At 43.5% G+C, this 21,050-nt stretch overlaps 1 protein-coding gene and 1 pseudogene across 2 annotated transcripts in view; one reads left to right on the plus strand and one right to left on the minus strand.

The window, feature by feature from the left end:
* TEX37 (testis expressed 37) overlaps positions 1-21,050 on the plus strand; it is a 63,316-nt gene that overhangs the window by 12,937 nt on the left and 29,329 nt on the right. The window contains exon 3 of one of the 2 annotated variants that reach the window (XM_053200884.1): positions 5,643-5,783. The exons of the other annotated variant lie outside the window; for it this stretch is intronic. Within the exon in view, the coding sequence (XP_053056859.1) occupies positions 5,731-5,783 (53 nt within the window). The 5' untranslated portion in view covers positions 5,643-5,730. The remainder of the gene's footprint in view (positions 1-5,642; positions 5,784-21,050) is intronic. 2 annotated transcript variants of the gene reach the window in all.
* On the minus strand, positions 14,966-15,083 carry LOC113597087 (uncharacterized; annotated as a pseudogene).

The raw sequence follows: 21,050 nt of genomic DNA on the forward strand, positions 1-21,050 counted from the left end.
ACATTTCAATATATAACATATGAAGCTTCTTAATTTGGTGAAAAATTCATGAAATGCCAATGACATGCCAGGTGCTGGACCAGGCACAAGAGAAAAGGAGAAAAGAGAGAGTTTCTGCCCTCAAGATACCCCAGCTAAGGAAAAACCAAAAAGGGAAGTAACTAGGCTGCAAGTAGCTTCTGTGGGATTTGTGATAATAGTGTCCTTTAAGATATTAGTAATTTTCTTATCCATTGCTAAGAGCTGTATCTATTTTGGGGAGATTGAGCCCTTTGTCTCTAATAGGAGTTACAGTATTTTATCCTGATATGCCCTTTTGTCTTTGTTTCAGTGTTTTGTTTTTTATCTCATGGGTATCGTTTTTATATCATCAAATATTAGTATCTTCCTTAAGAGCTTCTAGATTTTTGTGTCAAAGCTGCCAGGCCTTCCTCATTCTGAGATTGTAAAATAATTGTCGCGTGTTTTCTTCATTTACAATTCTGTTTTTTTATATTCAAAACTTCTTTTAACTTTTTAAAAAATGTTTTTTATTTATTTTTGAGGGAAAGAGAGAGAGTGGGAGAGGCAGAGAGAAAGGGAGGCAGAGGATCTGAAGCAGGCTGCCAGCGCAGAGCCCAATGCGGGTCTCGAACTCATGAACGGTTTGATCATGACCTGAGCCAAAGTCAGGCTCTTAACCGACTGAGCCACCCAGGCACCCCACTCAAAGCTTTTTATATTCAAAAATCCGCTGTAATTTATTTGGATGAGAGATGAGGATTCAACTTTCTTTTTTCTAGAAAGCCACCTGGGGTCCCAACATCATTTATTGAATAGTCCCCTTAATTTATTGGGTTTGTAGATAATATAAACCAATTTGATGTTGAGTTCTGAGATGAAAGAGTCCTTGGTATTCATTAATATTGACCCTGAGTCATCAACAAAAGATTAAATCATGTTGTATAGTCTCTAAGAGGCAAGGGGAGTGAATGATTCATATGGAATAATTTTAAGCACTCGTGTTAACACTTTTTGTTATGTTGCTTAGAGGCCATAATTTCAAAAGTTTGCATCTTATCTCCCCCTAGCCAAGATAAATTTCTTGGTAACTAAAACTAAAATAAATATGAAAATGTCAGAGAAAGCCTGTTTGTAGTGACAGGTCAGTGGCTGGTCAAATGTTGTTCACGTCCAGGATCAGCTGGCTAGTTATTTGCACCCCTGCATTTATCCTAGATCAGAAACCCTGAGAATGTAAAGCATTGTTTTATTTGGAATTCAATGATTAGTTCTGAAACTCTGGGTCAGAAGAAGCCTCATGCTAATTAACAAGCCCATCAGCAGCATGAGAGACTGTTTCCTCACACCCTTATTCAAGATTCAATATAACCAAAGTTTACTAATCTCATAGACAAAAAATATCTCCTTTCTCGTTTCCACATTCACTTCTTTAATTATGAGTGATTTTGGCCATCTTTTCGTATGTGCGTTCTTCTTCTGTGAACAATGTTCTTGGCAAATTTTGTTGGACTGTTTGACTTTTTGTTATGCATCTAATAGAATCTTTGCATTAACCCTGTCAGGGAGAAAACACAGCCTCTCCAAGCCTGTTTTCTGGCCAGGAGATTGAAAGCAGTAATGTTAATGTTAAGGATAACCGTCGGGACGCCTGAGTGGTCCACTTGGTTGAGCGTCCGACTTTGGCTCAGGTCATGATATCGCGGTCTGTGAGTTCAAGCCCCGCTTTGGGCTCTGTGCTGACAGCTCAGAGCCTGGAGCCTGCTTTGGATTCTGTGTCTCCCTCTCTCTCTCTGCCCCTCCCCCGTTCGTGCTCTGTCTCTCTTTCTCTGTCAAAAATAATTAAACATTAAAAAAAATAATAAAAAATTTTTAAAAAAGGATAACTGTCAACTTCTACTGAGGACCTACTTCGGGTACTTCGCTCAGCATTAACTCATTTGAGAGCCCCTCGTCCATAAGTCACCTTTGCACCAATTAGACAAAGGCATCCCTACCTTTGTGCGGGCATAGCCTGCCCGACTGTTCAGAGCAATGCTGTCTCATCTTATTTTCATAAATAATCCTATGAAGAAGGTATTATTATCCTTATTTTAGGTCATTTCCCCCAAGCCGCTCGGCAAATCAGCGGTGAATTTGGAGTGCATGATTGGTCATTGTGCTGTATAGTGCCTGCTTCACATGGTTACAGTCAGTATTACTCAAGACAGTCTCATAAAGTACTCAACACAAGTGGTAAATAGTTACTAAAATATATGTAGTATTAGCCTGTGGTCTGTCGTGTGTTTGCAAATATTGCTTTCCAATTTTGTCATTTGGCATTTAGTTTGGCTTGTGTTTGCTAACCAACAAAATTTTTCTATAATCAGATTTATCTTTTCGATTGTGACTGTGGTCATGACTTCTGTTTTGGTTGGCATTATAAAGACAAAATAATTGCGTAAGATAACCACTTCTGTGTTCATGAGGGGACGGGCTAACTTAAAGAGAGCCCTAAATTCAAGACCACATTTGCCTGCTCGGCCAAGGAACAGCCTTGATGTGGGATGTGCGCTTTGCAGCACATGCCTCCCGGTGACCCCGCTGCTTTTTCTCTGTTGGAACAGAACACGGGAGGAGAGGGGGAGAGGAACTGGAAAACAAGCAATTTCCCTTAAAGGAAGGGACATTCGTTTCCATGTGAATCCCATTGGAACTTAATCAGGTGGACGCACTTGACTTCGAAAAAAGCTGGAAAATGTAGTCTCGAGCTGGGGGGGTGCTGTGCCCTGCGGAAACAAGGGGTATGGTGGGCAGGGGCAGAGCTTGTGTACTAAAAGAGAGGAGAGGGTACCAGGGTACGAGGAGCACCCCTCCCCAAACCCTGCGGCCTCATATGTGAAAGTCCTCCCTTCCTGAACTGACTTCTGTGTAACTTTTGCTCAGCAAAGAACTTCAGGTCTTGTAGATGCAGTTCTTTTCTTTTCTCCCCCACCCCCCCCCCCCAAGCTCTTTTTGTTGGGGATAATTACAAGAAGTAACTCAGAGTTAAGAGAAGAAATAATACTCCTTGCCTCCTGAGGGTCTTGGCAGATTCTCCTTCCTGGGTCTGGACCACTTTCCAGTCTTGCAGCCAGTTAATTGCTACCTGTTCTTCAGATGCCAGCTTCACCCTCAGAGAAAGGGCCCTAGCTCCTTCCCTCACCAAACAGACAAGGGCTTCTTCATAATCATCTCCTAGTATTTTTCGTTCATAGCGCTTTTGCAGTTGGTAACTGGGGTGGGTTAGCATGACTGTTTGCCTGACATCACGCTGGTGGCACTGGACTGTGGATTTCCAGGGGGCGGGGGCTCACCTCCAGGGACAGAGCCTAGCACTGGGCACAGAGTAGGTGTTCAATAAATGTTTGCCGGACGAATGAATGGGTGTTGAGAGTCAGGCAGCTGAGCTCTGAAAGAAAGGAAGGAGGCGGAGACAATAGCAGCTGATACCTTAGCACCTCCTGGGTGGCCTGTCAGAGGCGAGGGGCTGAACCCGGGGAAGGGGCGGGCAGCACCTGACAGGCCTGATGGACCCAGGTCCAGAAGCTGTCTATCGGCAGGGCTGACAAGGGGAAAGCCCTTGCAGGGCAGAGGGGTACGGGTGGGAAATGCCTGCTCAACTCTGGTGCCAGCATTGAGGCCTCTGATCCTTTAGAAGAGGCACCCACACCTACTAACTGGTGAATTGATGAAATGTTATGTGTTGGGATTTTCCTGCCTCTTCTGAGAAATAAAATTACTCGCTCCAGAACTTCATTCATTTTTCTGGAACGAAGCTAAATCCTCTGCCAGACACTTATTTGGACAACTTGCGTTTCAGTCTACAAGTGACATTGACATTTAAGGCAAATCTGTGTCAGGAGTGGTGGTGAAACCAAAGTAATTAGGATTTCATCCTCTCCTATCGTTGGTGCACTTTTGGATGTTACTATTGACGTTTGACCGTGTCCTAATCAATGAGGTAGATAGCATATTGACCATCAAATTAAACCGCAGAGATACTGTTTCATTTTGGGCAGGCGTGGGCTACATCATCTATATTGCATTCATCTACCTATCTCTCTTTTTTTGTAACCTCAGTTCCTCAAAGTTTCTGCCTCTTTTGTGGGAATGGTAAGTCAACTAGAAGCAAAGATAAGAGAAACAAAACACTTTGGAAAGCATACAGAAAAGGCAGTTGACATGAAGTCACTTATAGGGTGGAACCTCAGGGCGGTTGCAGAAATGCACCTTGGGTCAACTTTTCTTTCTTTTCTTTAAATTTTTAATGTTTATTTTTGAGAGAGAGAGAGAGAGAGAGTGAGAGTAGAGGAAGGGAGGAGAGAGAGGGAGACACAGAATCCAAAGCAGGCTCCAGGCTCTGAGTTGTCAGCCCAGAGCCCGATGCGGGGCTTGAACTCATGAACTGTGAGATCATGACCTGAGCTGAAGTCAGACGCTTAGCTGACTGAGCCACCCAGCTGCCCCATCAACTTTTCTTTTTTAAATTCCTCATTTGATTTCATGTCCCAGTGCACATGGAAATGACAGCTGCCAAGAGAGGTACAATGTTGGAAAAGATTCGGGGAGAATCAAAGGGCCTGGGGTTGTACTCTGGGAGTCTCTTGGGCTTCTCTTTTGTGGTCTTACTGTCATCTGTCATTATCACCCAGGAGGGTGAGTAGCCATAGTAACCACTGGTGAAAATGCCACCCAGCGTCTTCACCTCTGGGACTGTATGTACCTATTCTTTTTTTTCTTTTTTAATTTTTTTTTAATGTTTATTTATTTTTGAGAGAGACAGAGACAGAATGCGAGTGGGTTAGGTGCAGAGAGAGAGGGAGACACACAATCTGAAGCAGGCTCCAGGCTCCGAGCTGTCAGCACAGAGCCCGACGCGGGGCTTGAACTCACGAGCTGTGAGATCATGACCTGAGCCGAAGTCGGTCGCTCAACCGACTGAGCCACCCAGGCGCCCCTGTATCTACCTATTCTTGACCAGTGAAGAATCTTTGCATTTGTTCCATTTGGAATAGGAAAGCACTCCACAATAGACCATCTTCCTTCTTGCTGCTTAGGTTTTCTCCCGTCCGATGATTTCAGCTTCAGGGAGGTGAAAGAACAGAAGAGCCAGAGCGGGTGGGTCAGGAGCTCCTCCAACCCTCAGTCCGTTCCATCGCGTAATCCAGGCACCGTTGGCTCTTGCAAAAATTATTACAAGAGTAAAATGTGATTCTAACTTTCCCTTATGAACACCTGTGCTAGATTTTACTGCCTGGATAATCAGTCCATTTTTACTGTTGACATTATTTCCGGAGAGTCCTTGGAGGAAAACCATTTGAAAATAAGGCTGGTAACCTCAGCCTGATGCATCTGATGACGCTTTTGTTCTCTCCGTTGAGTCGCGTCTGACAGAGCATTCGAATTGCAGCTGCTTGAAAATAGGCAGTGTGCCTGCTTCCGAGCCTGTGAAAACGCGTCTCGGTGTCACTGTGTTTTCTAGTCTTGTGTGGCAAGAGAGGTAGATCTGAAAAAGAGAAGTAATTCCAAGTTTAGAGAAAGTGGTGGGGCAAAGCAGAAGGACGACGGCTAGAAGCACCGGCCTCAGATGGTTTATTTACACACCAAAGCCGTCTTTCCAGTGGCAGCGTTCCGCATTTCCAGAAGAAACTCAGATCAGAGGCTTGGCTGGATCGCGCCTCCAGACTTGAAGGAACAGGAGCTGACGCTATGCTCTTCACACTGCGCAGAGGAACCTGGCCGGGGCCCAAGGCCTTTGTCAGGTGCGCTTTCTCTATTGTTCCCCAAATGGCGAGGGATTAAGATGAGGGGGTTGGAGTGGCAATTTTTTTCTGACTCTTCTAAGCCAGAAGAGACACTTTTCTTAGAGAGCTGTGGGAAGGAATGCAGACTGCTGAGTGCTTTGGGGAGCTTATTTCCAAACACCTGGGGTGTGTGTGTAATCCGCACTTGAAAACAGCTGACTTCTGCTTCCTCCAAGCCACCTCCCGCCCCTCCCTTCCCTTCACCACTGCTCTTCCTCCAGCCTCCAAAGCCCCGCTCTTTGAGTCTTAGGACTAGAAGGAGCCCCACCGCTCACAGCTACAAGTGGGGTGCGACCTCCTTTATTTAGGCGAACCGGCTAGCTTTGCCGCCCTCCATCCCAACCACTGAGGTTGCAAGTAAGGGAGAGAGTTGGATTTTCAAAATGATCTGTGCCTGGCTCTTAGCCTCTCATGCAAATGTGCGCCGCAGGCTTTTGGGAGGTTAGGACACCTCTGGTGTTGGTATGGTTGATTATTCATCAGCACCTTTGAGCCCTCAGAGAAAGGCCCTATAGAAATACAGAGAACAGAAGGTGGCTCCTCGAACTGCACCTGGCCCCGCTTTATTGGTCAACTTACTCCCTCAGGAGTCCTGAGAGCCAGAATAGAAATTACCATATTGCACAAGATTCTTTTTTTTTTTTAAGATTTTAATTTTAAGTAATCTCTACACCCACTGTGGGGCTCGAACCCACGACCCACAGACCAAGAGTTGCATGTTTCACTGACTGAGCCAGCTGGGTGCTCCTACACAAGCATCATTTTAAATTTATTATTTTCTTTTATTTTTAATATATATTTTTAAAGTTTATATGTTTATCCTGAGAGAGAGAGAGAGAGAGGTAGAACAAGTGGGGGAGGGGCAGAGAGTGGGGGACAGAGGATCCATAGTGGGCTCTGTGCTGACAGCAGACAGCCTGATGCAGGGCTTGAACTCACGAACCATGCATGAGATCGTGACCTGAGCCAAAGTCGGATGCTTAACTGACTGAGCCACCCAGGCGCCCCTAAATTTTTAAATTTAGGGAATTTTCCCCTCTCAATTTGGGTTTGGTAGGCTAGGTACTCAAATAAATCTCCTGTACAGCTGACTTGTCTGTAAGCCCTAAGAAATAATAGCTGCCAACAGTGCTGCTCAGAGATTTAAAGCTGCCCGAAAAGGTTTTTTTAAACTTCTCAGAAACAAAACTGGTTCTGTGAGTAGCATGTAAAGGATTAGAATCAGTCCTGCTTCCGAGAGAAGTAAATCAAGCAGGACACGGGACTGGTCAGCTGCACTCTGTCCACAGTGTGCAAAAAAACAATTAAAAATTGTTTAATGCTCCTCGTCCAGCTCTGGAGTCCCAGCCCGTGTGGCACCGGTGATCACCTGCGGGGACCCCTTCTCTCCGTGATCAGCACGTTCACGGAGGGCAAGGGCTGTAGGGCTGCTGTGTCCCCTGCTCCAACGTGGAGTCTAACACACTGACCACTTGCTGAGTAAATGCTTGCTGGTGCATCTTGTTATTAATCGGTGAGAGGGTCTGACGACGCCGTACCTCCGCAAGCGTGTTCATTTAGCTTCTTAAAAATCTGCTGCTGTGAAAGGTAAGCTGTGTTTACTTCGAATCTCAAGCTTACCCCTGAAGGAGTCTGTAACTGATGACGGCACTGAAGGCTGTAACTTGCTTTTGTTCTGCTGTTTCCACCTACGAAATAGGCAGGATGGCTGATCTGCTGATGGCCTCTTCTGTGGTGGGTTGTGGGCTTTCTGTAGGAAATGGGCGTGTTCAGATGGTGCGGGAAAATTGCATATTCTCGACCATTCCTACACTCTTGCATCTATAAATCCAGCGTCTCTTTGCCATAAAGATTTTATATAAAATGGGGAGTATCAAAACCATTTTTCTGTTCATATCAGTCCAGGTTTGCATTTTATTTATCTATTTATTTTTTTATTATTATCTTTTAGTAATCTTTACACCCAACGTGGGGCTTGAACTTACGACACCAAAATCAAGAGTCACATGCTCTTCTGACTGAGCCAGCCAGACGCCCCTCTCGGTTGGCATTTTAAAACAGATTTCTAAATACATACTTTCAATAAAAATAAAAGCTCTACTCAGTTAAGTCACTACTTTGTATTATATTCCAGTGCATAAATAAGATTAATCCTAGACAGTAAGTCTTAAAATGCTTAGGAAGAAACAACTGAAGTGTAAATAATGCAGGACTTTGCCACGGTTTGTGTTTCGAGCCCCGAAATTCTAGCAACGGGATGCAGTAGGGTTACAGGATTCAAATCTAATTATTAATTGAGTTGGAAAAATAACTACTTGGAAAGAGAAAATGTCATTGCTGGAAAAAAAATAACCTGCTATCCAGCGGTTCTCTCTTACCAAGCAGATATATTAAGAGTACAGCTGCCCCTTGAACGACATGGGTTTGAACTACACACATCCACTTACATGCAGATTTTCCCAGTAAATACAGTACAGTGCTGTAAAATGTATTTTCTCTTTCTTATGATTTCCTTAATAACATTTTCTTCTCTGTAGCTTACTTTATTATAAGAATACAGCATATAATACAGATAGCATACAAAATATGTGTTAATTGTTCGTGTTATTGGTAATGGTTAACAGTAGGCTATTAGTACTTTACAAGAGGCTATTAGTTGTTAAGCTTTGGGGGAGTCCAAAGTTACTCATGGATGGGAATGCAAACTGGTGCAGCCACTCTGGAGAACAGTATGGAGGTTCCTCAAAAAGTTAAAAATAGAACTACCCTATGACCCAGCAATTGCACTACTAGGTATTTATCCAAGGGATACAGGAGTGCTGATTCGAAGGGGCACATGCACCTTGCTGTTCATAGCAGCACTATCGACAATAGCTGAAGTATGGAAAGAGCCCAAATGTCCATCAACAGATGAATGACTAAAGAAGATGTGCCATATATATATATATATATATATATATATATATATATATATATATATAACAATAAATGACCCGCCAGGGCACACTATCATAGAATTTTAGCGTTAGGAATGGAGAGAATATTCTGAAAGATGATAGAGTAAAAATTAGAAGTCACACACACAGGATTCCATAAGACTGCAGTAATAACTGGTCAATAGGGGAAGATACATGGAAGTGTCTTCAAAATTCAGAGGGATATGATGTGGATGGAGAGAGAATGTATTATGCTGAGAGAAATAAGTCAATTAGAGAGAGACAAATACCATATGATTTCACTCATATGCAGAATTGAAGAAACAAAACAGATGAACATATGGGCAGTTGGGGGGACGGGGGAGAGAAGAGAGGGAAACAAGCCACAAGAGACTCTTAACCATAGAGAACAAACTGAGGGTTGATGGAGGGAGGTGGGGAATGGGCTGGATGGTTGGTGGGTACTAAGGAGGGCACTTGTGATGAGCACTGGGGGTTGTATGTAAGTGATGAATCACTGAATCCTGCTCCTGAAACCAATATTGCACTGTGTGTGAACCAAAATTTAAACTAAAAAAGGAAAAAAATAAATTGGTACATTTGTACTGGAAAATGTTATGACTATACCTAGCAATATCTTCATAGCTCTCGTCCTGGAATCCCACTTATGTTCCTAGAGAATAATTTAGCAGAAGCAAAAATAAATGAGGAAGTAAGTAAACACATAAAGAGCCATGTTTTTGAAAAAAAAACTTCAAAGGGATAACAAAAAAAGGAGAAACAACACAAGAACCCATTAGCTGATGAATGGATAAATAGAAGTGGTATAGCAATGCAAGGGACCTTGTCTGCCAGTAAAAAGGAATGAAATACTGTTACTTGCTACAACATGGATGACGTTGCAGGAATGATGCTCAGAGACTACATGTTGTAGGACTCCATTTATATGGGGGGAATGGGGAGTGACTGCTAATGGATACAGAGTTTCTTTGGGGGCAACAAAAATGCTTTCCACTGGATTCTCAGGGCTAATCACTGTTCCAGTTTGATGGTTTTATCATCATACTCATTTGATATACTCATTTGACCATTATCACTTGGTGGCTTTGCATGCTAACGTCTCTTCAAGAATCATCAGACTAAATGGAAATGTCCTTTGGAATGGGTACGCTTTATTAGTAGCTAACACATCAGTTAGTTAATCCTTTACTAGAGTTTAGCTGCCTGGGGGCATGTGAGAATCTGTCAGACCCAAGCTTGCCAGTCAGGGATGCTTGTACCTACCCACCTGTCCTTCAAAGACCAATGATGAGTGGTGGGAACGAGTCTTCTCAGGTGGCTGAGACATGAGGTGATGGGGAAAGCGCTCAGCTCTCCCTGCAGTGGAGACAACAAAGAGGAGAATCTTTCTTTTATGTATCTGCACCTGCAAAGACATTTAAAGAATCATTTGATTCATATATCTACCCATCATTCTGCTGGCCACCCCCTGGATGCAGGTACTGTGCCAGATGCAGGAGTAGAGAGACTAGAATAAGCTATCGCCTGCTCCCGGGAGCTCTTGATCTCTTGAGCAAAGTATGGGGATGCTTGAGACATAGTTCCTGGTATTTTTGTTCCTCATATTTTTGCCAAACTTGGCCTGTTCCTGTAAGAATAGATCACCCTTCCTCACCTCTACCCCTTTGGTGTCATTAATTGAAAATTAAGTCAGCTTCTTGTTTCATAGTAAAATATGTGTCATGGAAGGATTACCTGGCTGTGACGCTGTGCCCCTCCGACTGTCTGGGGTGACCCATCCCTGTAGGCTGGCTAAGTCTGCATCAGTCAAAAAATATCCATCAAGCTGCTTCTATGGAATAAGACTGACGAGGTCCCTTCACTCCGGCTGGGGGAGGAGGGAGGTGAAGTGAGGGTTACTTTGGATAGAATGAGCAAGGGCAGACAGACCTCTCTCAAGGATGAGCATGAGACAGCCAGGCTATGAGCTGGAGAACAAGTATTTTCCACCACACCGCACTGGAGGCAGGCATTATCAGTCCAGCCTCACAAGGGAGGAGTCCCGCCCCCAGAAGATGAGGAGCTCATCTTGGGTCCTGCAGCCTTCAGCTGGCAAAATAGACATTCACCTTCTCTTTCTCCCCCTCCACGCTAGCCATTCTCTCTCCACCACCCCTGTGTCAGCTGGAAGTGAAACAGCAGAGGACCATGAAGTCAGATTGGGGAGGGAGAGAGAGCCAAAATGAATGTTAAAGAACAAGAGGGAAGTGGCCCAGTGGAACAGGATGGGGTCATAAGCAGGGTTCCTCGCTTCTCTGCTATTCTCTGGTCATTTTCCTTAAACACTGCATGTCTCCAAAGAATGGAGTCTTGTTCTTGCCCCAAGAGAAAGCTTGAACAAAACACTGGACTGAGTTTTGAACATCAGAGAAGTGTGTGGGAATCTCCCCTGCCCAAGCTTGCCGGCCAAGAATGCTTGTATCTCCTTACCCGTCCTTCAAAGGCCAACGACAGGTGGTGGAAACTGGTCTGTTCAGGTGGCCGAGGAGAGGGCAGGGGGGCGGGGGGACACCCACCTCTCTCTGCACAGGAGGTAACAGATAGGATGGGTTCCCATGTTGTGCCTGCAAACATTAACGCACATTCATAAAAAACGGGGCTTTCACAAAGCATGAGGCCCTCAGTCTGTCATCAGCCAGGCTGGGAAACTGGGGTCCCACCTGAGCCATCCTTCTTCTTCAGGACACTTCACCAACCAGGCCTCTGAGAACCATAAATAAAGATCACTGCGAATGGCTTTTCTGTCTGACCCTTTAACCTGAAATAAAAATAAAGCTTGGAGAATGTAATCCTGACTCAAGTCTCCTTCGTGGGCTCCTCCTTCCCTTACCTGTTGACAGGTGCCTGCCAGACCTCACAGTTACCTTTGATTTAGCCGTAATGGCATCTCCACACTTAGCCGAGGTCTGCCCTGTAATCCTTCCCAAAGCTTAAGTCAATTTATATGGTAACCTGAGAGCCATTTCTTGCTTCCAGATGATGTCACTGTCTGTTAACACCTACTGGAATGATCACCATACTCATGCTCAGGGCAATGGAACAGATTACTCTCGAAGCCAGAGCTGGGCTAAAACAAATGTTCAACAAGTTTTCAAAATAGAAAAGGAAGCTTTATTCCCATATGCCTTTTTGTAAACTCCTCCGATATCACAGTACTTATTTTCAGAGAGCCAAGAATGGTTTTTCCGAATCAAAAATCTGCACCTGAGAAGTTGACGTGTGTTTACGGAGAAAAAGGTGGCAAATCTGAGACTGGAGCAGAAGAGCATAGACGTCCTTAAGGATCAAAACCTCCAGATCAATTTTAAACCATATATTTTGCTCCGTTTGAACCCTGAAATGAGTTTGCATCAATAAAAGTTAGCCCCAGCATTTGTTTGCTTGAGCACAGTTCTGGGTACAAAGGGGTCTTAAGTTTCTTTGTTCCCGACTTCTTTGGGGTCATGGAGTGAACAAGGTAACCGTGTCTTTGCGTTAACCAGCATCTGCTAACCACAGCAAAATTAGGACCGTTTTGTTACGGGACAGATGGACTATGTGGGTTAAGCGGTGGACAGAGAGCTGTGTTTGTGTGTGTTCACATTTCGCTTTGTTTTAAATGTATGGAAATGATGGGGCGCCTGGGTGGCGCAGTCGGTTAAGCGTCTGGCTTCAGCCAGGTCACGATCTCATGGTCCGTGAGTTTGAGCCCTGCGTCAGGCTCTGGGCTGATGGCTCGGAGCCTGGAGCCTGTTTCCGATTCTGTGTCTCCCTCTCTCTCTGCCCCTCCCCCGTTCATGCTCTGTCTCTCTCTGTCCCAAAAATAAATAAAAACGTTACAAAAAAAATTAAAAAAAATAAATAAATGTATGGAAATGATTAAAATAAAGCGTCTTTGGCTTTAAATTTTATGAATAGGGGTGCCTGGGTGACTCAGTTGGTTAAGTATCCAACTCCCTTGGCTCAGGCGATGATCTCCTAGTTTGTGAGTTCAAGCCCTGAGTTGGGCTCCACGTGACAGTTGACTAGACTCCATTTTACACAAAATTCTTGTATAAGCATCAGCTATATTTTACTAACTTACTGTACCTCTTCTTACCAACCTCCAATTGAACTCAGATCCATTCTTCTAAAATCCCAGTTCCCAGGGGTGCTCGGGTGGCTCAATCAGCTAAGCATCTGACTTGATTTGGGCTCAGGTCATGATCTCATGGTTTGTGAGTTCGAACACCACATCGGGCTCTGTGCTGACAGTGCAGAGTCTGCTTGGAATTCTCTCTCTCTCTTCCTCTCTCTCTGCCTCTTCCCCGCTTTCTCTGCCTCAAATAAACAGACTTTAAAAAAAAAAAAGTAAATTTTATGAATACGTCGGATGCCTGGGTGGCTCACTGGTTCAGCGTCTCACTCAATTTTGGCTCAGGTCATGATCCCAGGGATGTAGGATCAAGCCCTGCATTGGGTTCCACACCAAGCTTGGAGACTGCTGGAGATTCTCTCTCTCCCTCCCCTTCTACCCCTCTCCCGTGCTTGCACGCTCTCTCTCTAAAACAAATAAAAGTTAAAAACCTTAAATGCTGTGAATATATCAATGTTCTCTTTCCCTACTGTATGATTTTCCTATCGCTGCTGTAGTAAGTTACTACAAACTTAGTGACTTAAAGCAATATAAATGTATAGTGCCAGGGATCAGAAATCTGAAGTTTTCAGAGGAGGATCTGTTTCCTTGCCTTCCCCAGCTTCTAGCGGTCACCTGTTTTCCTAGGCTTGTAGTCCCTTCCCTCTGTGTTCAAACATGTCACTCCAACCTCTGCTTCTGTCCTCGCTGCTTTTTCTGACTCTGACCCTCCAGCCTCCCTCTTAAAAGCACCTTTGTGATTCCATTGCACCCGCCCTGATAATCCAGGATAATCTCCCATCACGAGATCCTTAATTTCATCACACTTGCAAAGCCCCTTTTGCCATATAAAGTAGCATAGTCCCAAATCCCAGGGATTAGAACACCAGGCATCTTGAAAAGGCATTCTCCAGCCTACCATACCCACTTTCACAAGTGTTTCCAAACGTGGGAGCTGGAAGTCCTTGCTGTGATGCAGATGAAGAGCCATTCGCACACCCAGAGTGTGCCCCTCACCGCAGCTCACTCCACGAGAGAGCTTTCGTGTCTGTCCCTGGGCCCAAAGCCTTCTCCGCAAGGGATCATGGCTTCTCTGCCTCTTGCTGCGAGGTGGCTGAAAGGGCATTGAACTTGGTGCGACTTTAAACAAGACTGTTTAACATCTCTGAGGGCAGTTTCATTGGGTGTAAAAGGGAAAGGGGAAATAACACACACTTCTCATGGCCCCTCGAGGGGTGAATGAGGTCAGTGCTGGAAGCGCTTCATAAACCGTAAAGACTTTGTAGGCATGTCCCCCAGCAGGACTCATTTTAAGGTATAAATTATGTAGCCAAGAGATCGTTAGAGGAAGAAGAGACTTGAGATCCAGTGTTCCCAACCCTTGTGACAGATGTGACATCTGGGGCTCGTATGGCTTCACATGCCTGTCACGAAGCTCGTTACTGGGTAGGCCACGATTAGTTCCATGTTCTTTCCACTGTCAACCCAATGGAACGGTAACGTGTTCCACTCAGTACACAGTGGGCCATTCACTGGGCTTTTCTACTCAGGTTTGTCCAGAGTCTCCCATCCACTGTCACCACTAATTCTCGAGTCTATACCCCTCTTCTCTATGTCTCACACCTGATGTTTGTTCAGTCCTCTCTTTTCCAGCATCTACTTCGACTGTTGCTGTTTTTTGTTTGTTTGTTTGTTTACTTACATTTGAAAGAGGCAGAGAGACCAGGAGCAGGGGAGGGAGGGAGGGAGACAGAAAGAGAGAGAGTCCCAAACAGGCTCTGTACTCAACACAGAGCCCAATGTGGGGCTCCATCCCATGAACCATGGGATCATGACCTGAACAGAAATCAAGAGTCAAATCCTCAACTGACTGAGCCACCCAGGTGCCCTTTACTGTTTTAAACACTTACTGATTTCTTGTTTTTCACCATCTTCTAGTTTCTTCAATATAAGCTGAGATCATTGACTCAGACAGGTTATTTGATGGAATACGGGATGCTCAATTAAATTTTCATTTCAAATAAATTTTTAGCGTAAGCATATCTCAAATATTTCATGGGACATGTCTATAGTAAATAACATTTCATTCTTTATCTGAAATTCAAATTCAGCTGGGTATCCTCTTTTTTAGTAACAAACTATAGACATGATCCCTGAAAGTATAGTCTTTATTCTGTAATTTTTTTTGAGACCTGTCTCCATTTCTAATAGAATTATTTTTAAAAAATTTTCAAACGTTTATTTTGAGAGAGAGACAGAGCTTGAGCAGGTGAGGGGCAGAGAGAGAGGGAGACACGGAATCTGAAGACACAGAATCTCCAAGCTCTGAGCTTAGGGTACAGAGCCTGATGCAGGACTCGAACCCACAAACCATGATATTATAGCCTGAGCTGAAGTTGGATGCTTAACCAACTGAGCCACCCATGCGCCCCTCTACTAGAATTATTTAATGTTATAAATTTCTCCCTAAACTTTATCTGCATTACACAAATTTTGATGTTACCTTTCCATTTTCATTCAGTTATAAGATCCTTTTTAATTTCCCTTTATATTTCTTTTTGGGTTATTTAAAAGTATGTTACTTGGTTTTCAAATACTTGGAGACTTTCCAGAGATACTTGATTTTATTTCTAATTTAATTCTATTGTGGTCAGAGAACATGCTTTGTATGATTTTAATCCTTTTAAATTTATTGAAACTTGTTTATGGCCCAGAACATAGTCCACCATGGCAAATGTTCCACGAACACTCGAATTTGAAAAGAATGTATATTTTGCCATTGATGGATAGAGAGTTCTAAAATGCCAATTCAGTCAAGCGATGGATCATTGACCAAGTCTTCTTACTGATTTTTCACTCTACTTGTTCTAAAATATTGATAGAGGCACATTGAAATCTCCAACTTCAGCTGTAGATTCATCTATTTCTCCTTACAGTTCCCTTGGTTTTTGTTTTTGTTTTGAAGCTCTGATATTCGATGCATAAACATTTAGCATTGTCCTGCCTTCTTGATGAATTGACCATTTCATCATTATAAAATGAGTCTCTTCCCTGGATTCTGAAATCTTCATTGTCTGATGTTAATACAACCATACCAACTTTTTCTTTTTTAGTGTTAGCATGGTATATGTTTTTCCATACTTTCATTTTATTGTATATTTATATTTAAAATGCATTTCTTATAGGTAACATCTAGCTGCTTTTTATTCAATCTGATAGTTTCTGGCTTTTAATTGTGATGTTTAGGTGGTTTTCTTGTATTTACATGTCAGACATTTAAAGTAGCTCTTTTGCAGGGCGCCTGGGTGACTCAGTCACCTAAGCATCGGACTTCAGCTCAGGTCATGATCTCATGGTTCTTGAGTCCAACCCTCGCATCGGGCTCTGTGCTGACAGCTTAGAGCCTGGAGCCTGCTTACGATTCTGTGTCTCCCTCTCACTCTGCTCCTCCCCCGCTTGCACTCTGTCTCTGTCTCTCTCAAAAATAAATAAACATAAATAAATAAATAAATAAATAAATAAATAAATAAATAAATAAATAAAGTAGCACTTTTGCTTGAAAGAAGGAATACCAGTATACACAGATTGAGCAGAAGCGCTGACCTTACGTGCTATAAAAAAATAAAATGTTTCAAGAGCTACATTTCATTCATGATGGATTTATTCACTTGCATTTGTGTTTAAATGTAAACCAATACAAAAATCATCAGGTTTTTAAATTTAGGTTCCTGGGCCCCACTCCCAAAGAATATGATCTGGGTCTGGGTCTGGTCCTGGAGCTTGTACCATAGGACACAAACCGCGCCGCTCTGCCATCACCATGGTAACACCGCCAGCGCAGGAAGTTCTCAGATCACAGCTGGAGGAACACTGTGTGCAAAGCAGCCAGGTCCACTGGATGTACCATCATCTGTTTTTCTTTTTCTTTTCTTTTCTTTTTTTTTTTTTAAGGTTATCAAAAGTAGTAAACAAATATTTTGGGGTTTGCCTTCCCATTCCCAGCTGTGAGACAGCATGAGCCGATTACCATTTAAGTCAAGCCAATTTCCAGTGACATAAGTTGAGTCCTTTAGGGAGGCAGATTTCTTCTTCAGGGCTAGATCGCCATCTTTTAGTAGAACCTGTGTTACCAAGAAATGAAAGAGAAGAAAGCAGCTACTCAAATGAAATCTGAGTTTAATGAAGACGAAAGGTTTTGGTGATTATTTAATTGCAACAATAAGAGCATATATATCGTGGAAAAGTGTCCTGCATTTGCCAGTCATCTATTTTGAAACTTTCTGTTGTTGTTGTTGTCGTGATTGTTGTTGTTGGTGGTGGTGGTGTTAGAGAAAAATCACACTCTGGAGTGTTCCTTCTCACCTCTCCCCTATCATGGCTCTTGCCCATTTTTCGGGACCAGCCCAAGCAAGTCCTTTTCTACAATTCTGCCTCTCAGACTCACTATAAAGCTAGAGTTGATTACGCAGATTTGTCACTTGGTCAATTGATTTTCAGCCGCCTTCTGGGCCCATGACGTCACAACAAACCAACTTTGGAAGCCAGATGTCAAATGAGGAGAAGAAATTATAACCTGGGCCCATAAAGGAAAAAAAGTATTGGTTCCCTGGGTGCTGGGATGGGTGGGAAATCCCACCTGCCAGATCAGGTGCTGAGAAGGAGTAACAGGTATGAGGAGAGAGTACCACTGAATGCAGAGCACTAAAGATTAAAAGAAATGTTTTTCCTTGTGCTAGTACCCATGTATGTAAATAAATTCAGTAAGTGTTTATTTAATATTCTAGCAGCAAAAAAAAAAAAAAAAAAAAAAAAATCATTTAGCATCTCCCATACCAGGAAATCTCTACCAGAGTCTCAGACTCTTCAGCGCAGGAGTCAGGCACATGAGCAGACCATGCAACAAAAATCTGGGGGAAACCAGAAGAGGCTTCTGAGGAAGGTGGCATAGGAGCTGGGCGGCCACCAAAGGAAGAATGGGCATTTCTGACGGGGATTTTTGTGGGGGTGGATGGAAGTGGCAGATGAGGTTGCAAAGGTTGGATTGGGACTCAACCAAGAAGGGCCTTAGATGTCAGAAGTTTAAAATTCATAAGAAGCCAGGATCTTTCAGGTTGACCGTGGGACCTCAGCTCATCCAGGGCCCACAGGGAACCATGCAGAGACACAGACACAATATCTTGCATCGTGTAGCACTTAGATTTGCATTTGATTTTTGTTGTCATTGTTTTAATGCGTGTTGAGGTTTCTAGACCGTTTGACCAACGATGGGCAGTGATCCGTGCACAAACTGAGTGGTGCGAGAAGACAGATCACTGAGAGAGGGGCTCTGTTTATCCACAAATACCTTGACAACTTGCAGTGATGGAAAAGGAGACACAGACAAAATGTCATGTGGAATAGGGCAACAGTCAGATTGGCAATGCTTCCCTTACCTGTCTCAACTTTGTTCTTTCCCTGGCGTTATTTCTGCAGCCTGGGATCGCTCATATTTCATGCGAATGACACCAATGCAGAGATCTTCTCAAAGTATTACTTTCAGCACGTGTTTATGTGCCATCGAATATAATCTAGGCAGTTTCAACTCTATGCAGGAACGAACACTGGAAGAGAAGTAGGGATATTGGAATTTCCAAACTGGATCCCTAAAATATGTGCCTCTCTGTGGCATCTCCCCAGCTGCCATCTAAAACCATGCCTGGCCCCTTTTTCATCCTCCTATAATTTCTTATGTCTCACAAATAATATAGCTGCTCAATAATCAATAGTAAAGGACTTCTTGTGGTGGTGGTTTGGATGTATACCTGATATTAGGATAGTTCTCATAAAAATATAAAATAACAAAGACTATGGAAGAGAATATAGGCAGAATAGAGGCTTGCCTGTTTTAAATATCGGTTCAGATGATCAGTGAATTGTTTCTTCCATTATTATTGTTTTCTTTTTTCTTAAGTAAGCTCTACACCCAATGTGAGGTTTGAATTCACGACCCCAAGATCAAGAGTCATGCATTCTACTAACTCAATCAGCCGGGTGCCCCTGAACTGTTTTCTTTTAAGATAAAGTTTATAGGGGTGCCTGGGTGACTCAGTCGGTTGAGCGTCCAACTCTTGATTTCAGCTCAGGTCATGCTCATGGTATTGTGGGATCAAGCCCTGCATTGGACTCCATGCTGAGTGTGGAGCCTGCTTCAGATTCTGTCTCTCTCCCTCTCCCCCTCTCCCCCTCTCGTGCTCTCGCACGCGCTCTAAAATATAAATAAATAAATAAATAAATAAATAAATAAATAAATAAAGTTTATAAAATGAAATATTACAGGGGCACCTGGGTGGTTCAGTTGGTTAAGTGTCCAACTTCAGCTCAGGTCATGATCTTGCAGTTCGTGACTTCCAGCCCTTTGTCAGGCTCTGTGCTGACAGCTCGGAGCCTGGAGCCTGCTTCGGATTCTGTGTCTCCCTCCCTCTCTGTCCCTCCCCCGATCTTGCTCTGTCTCTTTCTCTCAAAAATAAATAAACATTAAAAAAAGAAAAATTTAAATGAAGTGTTATAAACTAACACATACACAGTATAGAAAACTTAGGAAATACTCAAATGTTGAAAGAAAAGAAATAGTACATAGTTCCACCAATCTAATACATCTGTCGTTCACATTTTGCTGATTTCCTTTCGGGCTTTTTCTTTACGCACAGTTCTGATCTATTTCTTAAATAAGAAAATGAGCTTCTGTCAAAGTGTCAGGGGAGCACATGGAATCTCTGAGAATTACTTTTTAAGTGGGAGAAAGTTTGAAACACTCTTAAGCCTGATGTCACCCAACTTCTGGATCTGTCAATAGAAACTCTTTGCTATCCGGAAGCTTTAAGGTGAAAATGAATTCGGTCCTGCATTTCCTTAGCCAGCACTGAGCCCCTCTTCTGTGGTCTGCACGGTGCTAGGCACAAGGTCACTTAAAAACCACCGAGTTCTCCAGGTGGCTGGGTGAGCAAAACAGGACGATGCGCTGAGTCAGAACTTGTAAAAGCCCTGAAATTCCGAAGTGTCCATTAGTGACAGACGCTAGCTGACAGAGGATTTGCGTGAGGACAAGGACAGTGACCAAGTCTGGAAGATAAATGGAAGCCATGGAGAGAAAATGACTTTTTTTTTAATGTTTATTTATTTTTGAGAGAGCATGAGCGAGGGAGGGGCAGAGAGAGGGAGACACAAGAGCCAAAGTGGGCTCTGTGCTGACACCACAGAGCCTGATGTGGGGCTGGAACTCACAGACTGCAAGATCACAATCTGAGCCGAAGTCAGATGCTCGACTGACTGAGCCACCCAGGTGCGCCGAATTTCTTTCTGATTAAAAAACAAAAAAACAAAAAACCAGTATGTGGTTAATGTGCAAAGACGTAACAGGATTACATGCTGTAAGGACATGATCAAATTGCCCCTTCAGGTAAACTTCCTTTAGCTTCTGGATAAAGTAAGTGGCAGAAGGATGCCTTGGGGGAGCAAATTGCCTTCAGAGAGGAACCCTGCTGTTCTCCCGAAGAGGGGACAGTGTGGAGACCGCCCTATGATAAGTCATCAACTGTACTCCTCCCTACAGCCAACCTGGACACGAGTAGTACCTCTGGCATCTAGTAATAGCCGCTGAATTTCCAGAGAGGTCTGGGAACCTTTGCGAGCCCACAGCCCAGAAAAGGTTGAAACCAGGATTCAAGCAGTCCTTTCTATTCTTGGAGAAAAAAAAAAGAAGAAAGAAATGCCTGCCCTCTTTGAGCAGCGGACTTGCACTGTTGGCAGGGCAGGAGAACGTGTCAATCACACTATCAGGTTCCCAAAAAACTCACATCTACAAATTAAAGAGCAATATCTCCATGTCTTAGCTTCATCTACAGTGAGTAGCTAATCAGTGTCACCTTCAAATCACAATGGCAAGTATTCGGAGTTCTAGAAAGCCCGTGACTCTGAAGGATACTAGCGATACCTCTGCTCATTTCCAGGATGGCTGATTTATAAAAACTTTGGGCTTAGCCAAATTAAGAAAGGTAGGGAAAAGATTCCTGGAATAGTGGCTCTGGTTTCACAGTGGCTTATCTCTGCTCTGGCTAATCACTTTGAAATTAACGGGCCTCAGGGCCTTGCATTTAGGGG

The sequence above is a fragment of the Acinonyx jubatus genome, chromosome A3, assembly GCF_027475565.1.
Source record: "Acinonyx jubatus isolate Ajub_Pintada_27869175 chromosome A3, VMU_Ajub_asm_v1.0, whole genome shotgun sequence".
Lineage (NCBI taxonomy): Eukaryota > Metazoa > Chordata > Mammalia > Carnivora > Felidae > Acinonyx > Acinonyx jubatus.